The 14,350-nt window shown below is 32.9% G+C and overlaps 1 protein-coding gene and 1 pseudogene across 1 annotated transcript; one reads left to right on the forward strand and one right to left on the reverse strand.

Moving 5' to 3' along the window:
* The first annotated feature begins 253 nt into the window (after nt 1-253).
* LOC107460552 (putative wall-associated receptor kinase-like 16) lies at nt 254-3,902 on the forward strand (annotated as a pseudogene).
* Nucleotides 3,903-7,647: 3,745 nt separating this feature from the next.
* Nucleotides 7,648-10,549, reverse strand: LOC107460553 (wall-associated receptor kinase 3-like). Its single transcript, XM_016078926.3, has 3 exons — nt 9,649-10,549; nt 9,216-9,401; nt 7,648-8,816 (listed from the first exon to the last, which is right to left on the reverse strand). Exons 1-3 carry the CDS (start codon nt 10,547-10,549, stop codon nt 7,648-7,650), a joined length of 2,256 nt encoding a protein of 751 aa, XP_015934412.1.
* Nucleotides 10,550-14,350: the final 3,801 nt, after the last annotated feature.

Raw genomic sequence — 14,350 nt, forward strand, 5'->3', positions numbered from 1 at the left:
TTTCATAAGGAAGTCCAACACATACTATACTTCCATATAAAAATTAAAAAGCGACTTTTTAACACATAATAATAATAATTAATTTTAAATCATTTTAAATATTGAATATATTATTTCGTATTATGAGTTAATTTTTGTTTTTTTATACACTTTTACTACGGAAATGTCCAGACCGACGCATTGATGCAAGCATTGCTACTAACTAGTACCTATACTTCTTTTTTGCAGCATATGCTGAACATTCAACAAAGCCATGGCTGAGCATTTATCAAAGAACCTCCTCTTCCTCATTTTCTTTATAGCAGCTCATGCTAATGATGCAGCAACTCAACCCGCCAAACACTGCCTAACCAAATGCGGCCACGTCAGCATTCCCTTCCCGTTTGGCACCACAACGGATTGCTCCCTTGACACCAATTTTCTCATAAATTGCACCAACAATGTCCCATACTTATTGCCCTTATCAAACGACACCGCCCTAATTCTCCTAAGCATATCCCTCGTCGATTCCGATCTCCGCGTTTCGTCGCCGGTAGCTAGCGATTGCTATAGCATCGACGACCAGGGCAAAATCAGCAACATTCAAACCGATCAGTTTCTTTTCTCCGGAAACTTTAGCATCTCGTGGACCCGAAACACCTTCACCGCAATTGGTTGTAACACACTTGGAGTAGTTGTGGCGTTTACACTGGAAGATCCGAGACGTTATCCCGCAACATGCTTTTCCTACTGCGAGAAACTTGAACATGCGAGTAATGGCTCCTGCACCGGCAGCGGTTGTTGCCATACTAGTATTCCCCGCGCCGCAGAAGGGCGGTTATTAACGTTGATCGGTTATTATTTTGAGAACAATGACTTTAACAACAGCCAAGTGAGGGACTTCAACCCATGCAGTTATGCGTTCTTGGTGGAAGAAGGTGGCTATGAATTTCAGACGACACACCTGAAGAAGCTGGAGAGTACTGAGTTTCCGGTGGTTCTGGATTGGAGTATAGGGGACCAAACGTGTATTGAAGCTATGAAGAATCCTTCCAGCTTTGCGTGTAAGGCAGAGAGCAGCACGTCTCACGATTCTGATAAACGTTCTGGTTATCTTTGCAGATGCCCCTCTGGATTTGAGGGTAACCCTTACCTCCTTCATGGTTGTCAAAAAGATATTATTATTGACAAATTTGAATCTTTTAAATTTTGAATATTTTATTTTATAGGATAAAGTATAATTTTTTATTATTGAATGGTTTTTCTCTCATATTTATTTTTAGTCCTATTTATGAAATAAATAGTGGGAGATTACACTTAACTTTTTAAAGTAAAATTCAAAATTTAGAGAATCCAAATCTATTATTCACCGCTTTACTTTTTCAACTAAATTATATATATATAGTATACACTAAAATCAGCTACAAATATAAAAGATATATTAGTATATAAATATACATTAAAAATAAATTAAGCTACATATATATTTATACATAAATATATTAGTAGTTGATTTTAGTAATTAATTTTAGTATACAAATTTTTTTCTTAACTTTTTTTTCTTTCAAGTTTCAACACTATTTTTAACGCCCCAAAAAATTTACCTTTGGATGGCAACATCCTACCCCATCTGCAGCAGCCGTCGAACAGACTAAACTCTAAAACCTCAGAGAATAAAAAAAAAAATTTTAATAACTAAAGAAAAATATTAGTTAATATTAATTAATCCAGAGGTTTTTTTATACAATTTTTATTATTATTATTTCTCTGGTTCAAATATAAATACCGTGCGTATGTTGTTTCTTCTCCCTTAAGTGAATAAGTGATGATGATGACAAGTTTTCATATTTTAGATGTTGATGAATGCGGGGGACCCAATGATTGCTTCCCAGAACATAACTGGCGGCTACAATTGTTTGTGTCCGGAGGGATTTGAAGGAGACAGGAGAAACAACGGAGCTCGATGTACTAGGACAAAGATCACTTTGATTTATTCATTATGTTTGGGTAAGTGTACATTTAAACATAATCTTTGTGCCCTCAAAACTTTTAATTATTAACTTAACATGAAAACATTTGTTCTCAATCTTGAATCTTTAGCCAAAAGACATTTTTTCTTTTTCTCAAAAATTATTAAACTACTCTTCTATCTTAATCTATAACAACAATAAAAAAATCTCGAAATCCATAAATTCAATCCAATAAAATACATAAATTCAGTTATAATTTTACTCTATTATTTTATTTTATCTTATAGTTATTTGTTCTCATCTTATTTTTATTTGTTTTTATTTTTCATAAGTTAATACTCTATACATATTTAGTTTTACCTTTATAATTTACAATTTAATTCAATTCAATCAATCAACAATTTATAAAATTTCTTCATTTTTTTTCTATTCTTTCACAATTTTATTAAAAATTCCACTCACTTTGGTGGGTTTGCATTGACCAGGCATCACCATAGGCATCTTAGCATTAGTTGTGGCAAGCTTTTATGTGCATTGGACAGTGGACAAAACAAAGGTCATCAAACTTCAAGAACATAATTTTCAACAAAATGTGGGTTCATTGTTGCAAGAACATATAGCCAAACATAGCTGCTCAAGCCAAATAGACAAAGTCTTCACTATTGAGGAACTAAGGAGTGCAACCAACAACTTTGATGCAGGCAAAATCCTTGGCCCCCTACATAACTGCTCAAGCCAAATAACCAAAGTCTTCACTCTTGAGGAACTAAGGAAGGCAACCAACAACTTTGATGCAGGCAAAATCCTTGGCCAAGGGAACCAAGGAACAGTTTACAAAGGAGTATTATCAGATAATATAACTGTAGCAATAAAAAAGTCCAACACTAATGACACAAGCCTAATTGAATTAATTAATAAGGACTTCATCAATGAGTTAGTTGTACTCTCACAAATCAACCACAGGCATGTGGTTAAGCTCTTGGGTTGTTGTTTAGAAACAGAAAATCCCTTGCTTGTTTACGAATTCATTCCCAATGGTACTGTTTATGAGCATCTTCATGGTCATGAACCATTTTTAAGACTTACATGGAAAACAAGATTGAGAATAGCTGCTGAAACTGCTGGGGCTTTAGCTCACTTGCATTTGGATACTTGTATCCCCGTAATCCACAAAGATGTGAAAACTAGCAATACCCTCTATGAAAAGCTATTAAAAAATTTCAAAGGCAAAGGGCCAAGGTGAGAAAGACCAAAGAAATCTGTTTCATAAATATGGTCTCCTCTTGTCATCCCGGAAAGAATATCTGCTCTGCTTGTTCACTCCCGAAACGCCTAAGCCGAATAGAGGGATATGGTGTTTACCTAAATAGAGTGGAACGGCAGCGCAAGCTCACTAGAGACTTGATCATGATCTCACTGCAAAGGTTTCTGATTTCGGTGCTTCGAGAATTGTTCCTCAAGGTAAAACTGAGGTACTCACTTTGTTGCAAGGAACTTGGGGTTATGTTGACCCAGAATCGTTTCTCAACAAAGCAATTTACAGATAAGAGTGATGTCTATGGTTTTGGAGTTGTTCTTGCAGAATTACTTACAGGAAGAGAAGCGTTTTCTTTTGACGCGCCGGATGCTGAAAAGTACCTTGCAATGTTCTTTGTAACTTCAATGGAAGAGAATCGTTTGCTTGATATTGTAGACAAGATCATAATAAATGAAGCAAAGGTTGAGCATGTGTATGAATTTGCTAAGATTGCAAAACAGTGTTTAAGCTTGAAAGGAGAAGAAAGACCTACAATGAAAGAAGTGGCAATGGAACTTGAGGGGATTAGAGCTGAGGAAAAACATAGATGGTGGTGGGAGAAGGAGAAATTGTCCTCTGAAGAAACTGAAATCCTGGTCAAAGCACCTTCTACTAGCAATAATAATGCTGAAGAATCCTTTATGCTTTTGGACTGAATTTAATATTAATTTTAGGCAATAATTCATTTGTTCTGCAATAAAAAAAAAATTCTAATTTTCAGACATATAACGATTTATCTATTTTTTATTAATTTAAATTTTTGAAAAAAATAATATTTTAATATTATATCAGAGTTTATATAATTAAAAGATTTAGAACTTGATTTTTTTAATCTTAAAAAAAAAATTAAGCATAAGACAAATAAAAAATAAAAAAAAATCTATACAAAAAATTTATTGGGATAGGTTATTGGTAGTTAGTTTCTTTCTATATTTAGCATATGTGTATTATATGTAATAGGCTCATATATAAGGTCAGCAAACTGCACTTGTATGGACCAATTTCTGATGTCAGATCAATATAGCTTACATTCCAAGAAACTCAGTGATCTCTCTCTTTTCTTTCCAATAGTTCATACTAATTCAAGAGCTTTGTCACAGTTCAAATGAGGTGGAGAGTACTGGAGACATTAAACTGGTGTGAGCCATTGAATAAGTTGCATAATCAATTATCATTTTATCGTTGATAATGTTGCTTAGCCAAATAACATATTTTCCTTTGTTGCTTCTCCATTAGGTGAGTATCTGGATAGTGTATGTGATATAACTAATTAAAAGTATCAAAATAAATGAATTCAAAACTGAATAATGCAAAACTGAATTCTTTAAACTTCTTTTAAGATAGTGGATAATAAATCAATTAGCTAATTTTATAGGAGTTCATTATAAAAGAAAAATGTGAAAGACAGAGGATGGACTAATTCATAATAATTTAGTAATTTTTAATTATTAGTGTATCACTACACCAAAAACGGCAGATTACGGCGGATTTTTAGCGGTGATTACTGAAAACTGTCGCCAAATGAGATATTGCGGCTGTTGATGCGACAAATAAAAGGAAGCTTGCCAATTGATTGGCATTTTTTGGCAGTTTTGATGTAACTGCCACAAAATGAATTATTGTGGTGCTAGATAAGCTATTGACGGCCAAATGAGATATTGCGGCTGTTGATGCGACGAATAAGAGGAAGCTTGCTAATTGATTGGCATTTTTCGGCGATTTTGTTATAACCGCCGCAAAATACGTCTAACTCATTTTTTTTTAAATAACCGGGTATGATTTACTTACGTTCTCATTACTTTATTTGAGAAATATTTTTGAATCACTGTTATTTAAATCGTTACATTATTTTTGTATTTGTTTTACGAAAAAAAATTAACCAATTACAAAAATATATTTCGATTAATCATGTAAAAAGATTTACAAATTGAATTTTCTCGTTTACTATAAAATCTTTTAAGTTTACCTTCAAGGTGTAACTGTAAAAGAAAAAAATAAGTCAACGTCTGAATTTTTAATATTAAAATAAAGTTCAATTGAGCATAAAGATTAAAATACTTAAAGTAGACAAATATGTAATATTGCGACCCAAAACCATTAAATTAAGGCAATCAACCTAAGTGTTAAAATAAAAAAGGCAAACAAAGTTCAATCAACCATTAAATTTTTTATTTTAATTAATTTCTAATAAATTAAGTTGAAAAACAGACAAAATAAAATAGGCAAAATAATAAAAAAGTAACAGGAACATAGTTATTAGAATCGAATCAGTAATCGACCCGGTCATATAATTGGATTACCGGTCACTGGTTCAACCGATGAGTCACAGGTTGAATCGATTGATCCGGTCATAATTAAATATGAACTAGTATTTTTACCCGTAATAATATTACGGGAATATAATTTTTTTAAAATTACGGTCCACTTTGTTTTGACAATATAGATTATGCATAGCACAAAAGATTTATAAAATCAAACTACTTTTATAAAAAAAAATCGTAAGTTGACAAAAGTCTCTACATAAAAAGACCAAGGTATCTGTAAACTAAAAAATCAAATAATAAGATTTTTAGTTATTATTTTCATATGAAAAATTCTAATTTTTTATTAATAATTAATTTTAACATTCGTTATCTAGAATTTAAAATAATTTAACGTGTATACTTTTACATTTAATTAAGTGTTAACTATTAAGTCCGTTGCACAAATAAAAATAATTAATTTTTATACTTGCTATTTAAAAATAATATTTTTTTCTATGTATATAAAAATATATTTAGATATTAGCATAAAAAAATTATACTGATAGTTATAAAATTAACTCAAAATTAACTTTTTTAAAACAATTAAATCGAAGAAAAAGTTTTAACAATGTCATGTTGCCCCCAAGCCAAATGACTCTTTAATGTATATAGCGCTAATAATTATATATATCATATCAACACATTTGATTGCCACACAATTTTTTGTGATATACTTTATATCTGATCATAGTTATTATAGGTACCTTATATATTACATATATATATAAAGGCATGGATCATATTATAATTTATACATAATTTAATTAAATTTAATTTAAATAAAGATTTATTTTTTTATATCTATTATATATCTCTAATTTTACAACTAAAATGTGCTACATGTCACTTTCTCATTGCAATTGGAATCAAATTTTTTTCTCCAAAATTAAAGAATTTTTCCTCCCCTTTACTAATTTTACAACCAAAATGTGACACATGTCACTCTCTCATTGTAATTGAAATTAAATTTTTTCCTCCAAAATTAAAGAATTCTTTTCTCCTCCTTACTAATTTTACAACCAAAATGTGTCATATGTCACTCCCTCATTGCAATTGAAATCAAATATTTCTCTTCAAAATTAAAGAGTTCTCCTCTCCTCCCTCTTCCTTTCTTTATTTCTTTCATTCTTTTAACCACTCTATCTATTTTATATATCATTATCAATATCAATGACTAATTACTAATTTGACAATCAAAATGTGCAACCTAACATTCTTTTATTACATTAAAATTAAAATTGAAATTGAAATATACCTATATTATGTATCATATATTACTATCTAATTTAATAATCAAATGTGTCACATGACACTCTCTTATTAAAATTGAGAGAAAATATTTTTTTTCAAAATTAATAAACTCCCTTCCTAAATTCTCTCATCTACCTCTCTCCAATTTTCTACTTCTCTCTACTATTTTTACTCTATATATAATTTATATTTTATATAAATAATTTGATAAATCAAAATATGTCATCCGATATTTTTTTACAATTTAAATAATTTTTTTTTCTAAAATTAACAAACTCTCACTCTCACTATCATTCTCATTCTTCATCTTTATCTTTCTTTCTCTTTTCTCTCATTCTCTATTGTTGCAAAATCAATTTATATTTTGTGGCGGTTATTCCAACAATTAGCATAAACTGTCGCTAATCGTTTGCCCGCGATCTATCTTTCGGCGGTAAATTTAACCGTCGCAAAATATTTAGTGGCGGTTCAAAACCATCACAATATTACTCCAGAACCGCCGCTAACTACCAAAAGTATTGTAGCGAATTAAGAATTAACTAAAATATATTTTCATATATAGTGTTTAACTAATATATATTCTAAAAAATATGCTAAAGGTATCATTAGTAAAGTTATTAAATTTTTTAAAATTTATAATAAATACATTAAAATTAAATTTTATATATTTTTTAAATAATAATTTTAACCTGATAAGACACATATTAATTAAATCTATATTTATATTAGACTTAGAGAATTAAGAAAGATTTGTTAACATAAGTGTATAGCTAACATATGTATATCACTTCTTTACAAAATAGAATTAGTGGGAGTAGAATGAATTAATTATTGCCTAAAAATGATACTAAATTCGGTCCAAAAGCATAAAGTATTCTTCTTCAAGATTATTGCTAATAGAAGGTGATGCTTTGAGAAGGATTTCAGTTTCTTCAGATGGAAATTCCTCCTTCTCCCGGCACCATATATGTTTTTCCTCAGCTCTAAGCCCTTCAAGTTCCATTGCCACTACTTTCATTGTAGGCCTTTCTTCTCCTTTCGAGCTTAAACATTGTTTTGCAATCTTGGCAAATTCATATACATGCTCAACCTTTGCTTCATTTATTATGCTCTTGTCTACAATATCAAGCAAACGATTCTCTTCCATCGAAGTTACAAAGAACATTGCAAGGTTTTTCTCAGCATCCGGCATGTCGAAAGAGAGAGCTTTTCTTCCTGTAAATAATTCCGCAAGAACAACTCCGAAACTATAAACATCACTCTTATCCGTTAATTGGCTTGTGAGGAAGGTTTCTGGATCAAGATACCCACATGTTCCTTGCACCAAAGTAGCTAACTCAATTTTATCTTGAGGAACAATCCTTGAAGCTCCGAAATCAGAAACCTTTGCAGTGAGATCATGATCAAGTAGAATATTGCTAGTTTTCACATCTCTATGAATTATGGGGATACAAGTATCCAAATGCAAGTAAGCTAAAGCCCCAGCAGTTTCAGCAGCTATTCTCAATCTTGTTTTCCATGTAAGTCTTAGAAATGTTCCATGACCATGAAGATGCTCAAAAACAGTACCATTGGGAATGAATTCGTAAACAAGCAAGGGAATTTCTGTTTCTAAACAACAACCCAAGAGCTTAACAACATTCCTATGGTTGATTTGTGAGAGTACAACTAACTCATTGATGAAGTCCTTATTAATTTGGCTTGGGCTACTAATTTTGGACTTCTTTATTGCTACGGTTTTATTGTCTGATAATACTCCTTTGTAAACTGTTCCTTGGCCCCCTTGGCCTAGGATTTTGCATGCATCAAAGTTGTTGGTTGCTTTTCGTAGTTCCTCAATAGTGAAGACTTTGGCTATTTGGCTTGAGTTTCTATGTTTGGATATATGTTCTTGCAACAAGAAACCGCCATTTTGTTGAAAATACTGTTCTTTAAGTTTGATGAGCTTTCTTTTGTTCACTTTCCAATGCACATAAAAGCTTGCCACAACTAACGCTAAGATGCCTATGCTGATGCCTGGTCAATGCAAACGCACCAAAATGAGTGCAAGTATCATTGATTTTCGGAAGAATCAGTCACGAAAATCTATATATATATATATATATGATTACTAATTTGAAGATTGATACGTTATGTGCAGATAACATTTTTGTTTTATGAGGAAATGTGTGTGTTTGGGATAAGCTATTATCTTAGACATTGACGATTAATAATAACTAAATAAAGTTAAGATAATGATGATGATTCATCTAATTAATTACCTTTGGACTATATTGAATAATATTTTTTTTTTCAAGTCTATTAGTTGATGCTAACTACTATCAAATATTTTTATGTTACTGTCTAGCAACTTAGGAAAAAAAGTTCAAAATATATATATCAAAAATTCAAAATGATGTTTAAATGTACACTTACCCAAACATAATGAATAAATCAAAGTGTTGTTTGTCCTATAACTGGACTTGGGACTATTACATCGAGTTCCATTGTTTTTCCCGTCTCCTTCAAATCCTTCCGGACACAAACAGTTGTAGCTGCCAGGTGTGTTCTCGCATTTTGCTTCATGGAAGCAATCATTGGGTCCAGCGCATTCATCAATATCTAAGGAATTGAAAACTTGTCATCATCTTCACTTATGAGAGAAGAAACAACATGCGGTATATATATTTGAATCAGAAAAATAATAATAATGAAAATGTATAAAAAAAAAAACTAATTTTTAGATTAGTTAATATTAACTAATTTTTTACAGTATAAAATTATTTTTTATAGTATAAAAATATTAAATTAAAAACCTATGAGAAATTAACCATGAAAAATTAGTTTTGGTTAGGGTGAATAATAGTACCTTGTTGACAACCATGAAGGAGATAAGGGTTACCCTGAAAACCAGAGGGGCATTTGCAAACATAACCAGGACGCTTATCAGAATCGTGACACGTGCTGTTCTCTGCCTTACACGCAAAGCTGGAAGGATTCTTCATAGCTTCAATACACGTTTGGTCCCCTATACTCCAATCCAGAACCACCGGAAACTCAGTACTCTCCAGCTTCTTCAGGTGTGTCGTCTGAAATTCATAGCCACCTTCTTCCACCAAGAACGCATAACTGCATGGGTTGAAGTCCCTCACTTGGCTGTTGTTAAAGTCATTGTTCTCAAAATAATAACCGATCAACGTTAATAACCGCCCTTCTGCGGCGCGGGGAATACTAGTATGGCAACAACCGCTGCCGGTGCAGGAGCCATTACTCGCATGTTCAAGTTTCTCGCAGTAGGAAAAGCATGTTGCGGGATAACGTCTCGGATCTTCCAGTGTAAACGCCACAACTACTCCAAGTGTGTTACAACCAATTGCGGTGAAGGTGTTTCGGGTCCACGAGATGCTAAAGTTTCCGGAGAAAAGAAACTGATCGGTTTGAATGTTGCTGATTTTGCCCTGGTCGTCGATGCTATAGCAATCGCTAGCTACCGGCGACGAAACGCGGAGATCGGAATCGACGAGGGATATGCTTAGGAGAATTAGGGCGGTGTCGTTTGATAAGGGCAATAAGTATGGGACATTGTTGGTGCAATTTATGAGAAAATTGGTGTCAAGGGAGCAATCCGTTGTGGTGCCAAACGGGAAGGGAATGCTGACGTGGCCGCATTTGGTTAGGCAGTGTTTGGCGGGTTGAGTTGCTGCATCATTAGCATGAGCTGCTATAAAGAAAATGAGGAAGAGGAGGTTCTTTGATAAATGCTCAGCCATGGCTTTGTTGAATGTTCAGCATATGCTGCAAAAAAGAAGTATAGGTACTAGTTAGTAGCAATGCTTGCATCAATGCGTCGGTCTGGACATTTCCGTAGTAAAAGTGTATAAAAAAACAAAAATTAACTCATAATACGAAATAATATATTCAATATTTAAAATGATTTAAAATTAATTATTATTATTATGTGTTAAAAAGTCGCTTTTTAATTTTTATATGGAAGTATAGTATGTGTTGGACTTCCTTATGAAAAAGGAGGTGCTTCACCTGAGTGTGGTATCAGGTAAACCATAAATCGGACTGTGTCTTGTATGATGCTACTCGGATGGTCTGTGTTATAGGTGAGAAAACGAGCTCTCCGACTTGTGTTTTTCCTGCCACTTGTCGCGCTCAGCTGGCTCCCCCCAACAGTGCCCTACCCAACATTAAATCCCCACACTTACCATCCGTTTTCACTTTATTCTTTTCACCAAACAACAACGATTACCAGTTCGTCTTCTTCCGTTTTTCCACCCTCCAAGCTTGCATGGTGATAGCATGCTGAAGATGCCAAAGAAAAAAAAATTTAGAGATGTTGGTCGTTTTGAATTTCATGTTATACATTATCTCAGTCATCCAAAATATGTAAATTTTTTTAAATTTCTTTATATTTCGTAATTATAATTATTATTGTTATGTGGTTAATTATTATTGTTGTGGTTAGAAATTGAATTTAGGAATTATTATCATTTTTACCAGATGTAGTTTTTTTTTAATTTTTTTAATATTTTATAATTAAAATGATTATTGTTAGGAAGTTTATTATTGTTGTTGTTATTGTTAGAAGTTGAATAGAGATGTGTATTATACTTGTACTCTATCATCTAAAATAATATACTTTCAAAAGTATTTTATCATCTATTTCTCTCATTCTACTAAATAATAACAGAAACCACAGTAACAAATTTTTGGATTACATACCATAAAGGAGAAAAATACAAATACAGAACCAGAGGAAAAAGACGAGACACGAAATTTGAGACTGTTGAACGAATTGCACACTTTTATATTTTCAATAACCCTAAATCGGACCCACTATTTACTATTGGCAGATTCAAATTAATATTAAAAAAATGAGACTCAGACTCAAAGAATTCGGACCCTTCGAGTTTTTTCACCTAAAAATTGACATAAAATTATCCCATCTTCTTGTTTATTACTCTCTATTTCCATATCCGAAAAAAACACACTAACAGGTTCCATAACTAAAAAATTGAACCTTAAAAAAGTTGATATCTCAAATTTGACATATCAAATATAGTGATGATGCTACAAGCCTTTTGTATAATTAACTTTGATTAACTTGTGAGAGGTTTAGAAAAAACTAATGAATTTTGTTAGATAGATAATAATTAACTTTTGTAAACAATTTGAATAATAGATTTTTGAATTCTAATAAAGTTAAAAAATATTTCACTTTTAAATTATCTCCTAAATCTTAACATTAAGATAACTATTTGTACACCTAGTGAATTGAATATTGAGTCATTGTTGACTATGCATGAGTAAATCGAATCAAAAGAAATAATCATCCAATTAAAAATAATGAACATAATCATTTACATACTTATTAAATTGAACATGCGACATATCTATTGTTCACATTGTCTATCTATACTTTTCGAAAACTAATATATGCATGTTTCACATATTTTTTATATGCACTTTTTTTATTGATATAATATAAAAAAGAGTAAACGACAAATAGGTCCCTGACCTTTTTTTTTTCGCGGACATTTTCATCACCAAGGATTGAAAAATATATTTATATCCCTGACCCTTCCAAAACGCGGACAAATTTATCTCTCCGTTGAAGTGACTCCGTTGGACTCAACGGAAAATGCTGACGTGGCTCCCGTGGCGCTGACCTGGCCATTACGGGAGCACACGTGGCTTGTAACTTTTTAAAACAGGATATATTAGTCCTCTCACACCAAAACGTGTAGTTTTTCAAAACAGGACATATTAGTCCTCCCACCTCCAAAACGACGTCGTTTCATCCAAATTCCTAATCTTTCACATTTATGAGCCTACGCTTTCCTCAGCCACCTCCAACCCCAACCACCTCCTGCCCCCTGACTCCCTCTTCCACCATCACCTAAGCTACCCCTCCTCTCCTTGCCCCATCCCCCTCCCCCTCCACTTCCTCGCTTACCCTAACACACTCTACTCCCCTCCCTCTCCACTCCCTCGCTTACCCCAAAGATGAAGAGAACGGTGGTGTAGAATCTCTGCTATAGGGGTTTAGGGTTTTAATGGCGTAAAAATGATTACTTGATTGCACTGCCACTGTGTATCTCTAATTATTGTTCATTTCTGATGCCAGTGATTGAAGAATCTCACATTTCTCTATTCCTTCTTTGCCGCCAATGGCTCTCTCTGTAGATCACCCATTCAAACCTGTTTCCGCCACTGCTTACTCCCATTGTGAAGCGGTAAAACCCTCTATTTTTCTCTTTTTCGCTTTATTTTTATTCAAAGCTGAGTTCTTTATTTATTTAGTTATTTTCCTTTTCTGTGGCAGTGGAAGAAGAAGTGTTCGAAGCTTCAAGAATCACAAAACGCTCTTCGCCAAGCTGTGAAGCTTCTACAAATCAAAATCAATGAAGTTCAGGCTTAAAATGTGAAGCTCAACTAAGATTATTTATTTATTTATTTTTAATTTTTTATTTTTGTGCCTTTTTCTTGGGATGTGAGTAGTGAATCTGAATAAGAATTTTATGCATATGTAGTGAAATTTCTGCGAGTGGATTCACTGAACATATTGGATTAAGTTGTAATTAGTGAACATTGCAATGTTGTATTTTCTGCAGAATGTGAAGAAGAACGAGTGCGAGCCAAACCAGACGCTGAAGAGAAGCTTAAAGAATGTAATGTTAGAGTATCTTTAGAGAATAAAGTATGTAGCTTGAGGTCTGAAATTGATGCGATTCGGCAGAAATCTGGTGGTGATACTAAGAATGAAAAAGAGAGCATAGAGGATTTTCAAGCTTGTATAGCTGATAAGGAAAAGGAAATAAGTAGGTTGAAGGAGCTCCTGGAGGCAGAGAAGAAAAAGGCAGATAAGGAGAAGAAAAACTCGGAGAAGGAGAGAAAGAAAACAGCTGAAGTTTTGAAGGCAGTAGAAGCGGAGAAGAGCAAAACTGCAAAAAAAGAGATGCAAATTGCCAAAGTTGAAGCAGAGAAGGCTGAGGATTATAGGACTCGGCTTGTTCGATTGGAGAAAGAACCTAATGAGGCAAAAACAAAGCTGGCTCATAAATGTGAAAGATTGAAAATTTGGATGAAATGACGTCGTTTTGGGGTGGGAGGACTAATATGTCCTGTTTTAAAAAGTTACACGTTTTGGTGTGAGAGGACTAATATGTTCTGTTTTAAAAAGTACATGCCATGTATGCTCCCGTAACGGTCAGATCAGCGCTACGGGAGCCACATCAGTGTTTTCCGTTGAGTCCAACGGAGTCACTTCAACGGAGGGGTAAATTTGTTCGCGTTTTGGGAGGGTCAGGGACATGAATGTATTTTTCAATCCTTGGGGACGAAAATGTCCGCGAAAAAGAAGGCCAGGGACCTATTTATCCTTTACTCTATAAAATTTTTTATTAAAAATACATAAATTTATTAATATAGCACTACAAGTTTTGTAAATAACACAAAAAATTTATTACATAATTAAAAATTATTTTTATGATTGTTATTTTGGATTCTAATTGTACATCAAAATTTTTATTACTCGATAGTTTTGTATGCACAATTCAAAT

The sequence above is a fragment of the Arachis duranensis genome, chromosome 8 (genome assembly GCF_000817695.3).
Source record: "Arachis duranensis cultivar V14167 chromosome 8, aradu.V14167.gnm2.J7QH, whole genome shotgun sequence".
Lineage (NCBI taxonomy): Eukaryota > Viridiplantae > Streptophyta > Magnoliopsida > Fabales > Fabaceae > Arachis > Arachis duranensis.

Bases quoted from the DNA above. Each gene is read 5' to 3' on its own strand.
- LOC107460553 (XM_016078926.3), bottom strand. From the start codon at position 10,549: ATGGCTGAGCATTTATCAAAGAACCTCCTCTTCCTCATTTTCTTTATA. The intron at 9,402-9,648 runs GTACTATTATTC...TCAATTCCTTAG, and splicing joins CCTTCATGGTTGTCAACAAG to ATATTGATGAATGCGCTGGA. The intron at 8,817-9,215 runs GTAAGTGTACAT...TGCATTGACCAG, and splicing joins GATTTATTCATTATGTTTGG to GCATCAGCATAGGCATCTTA.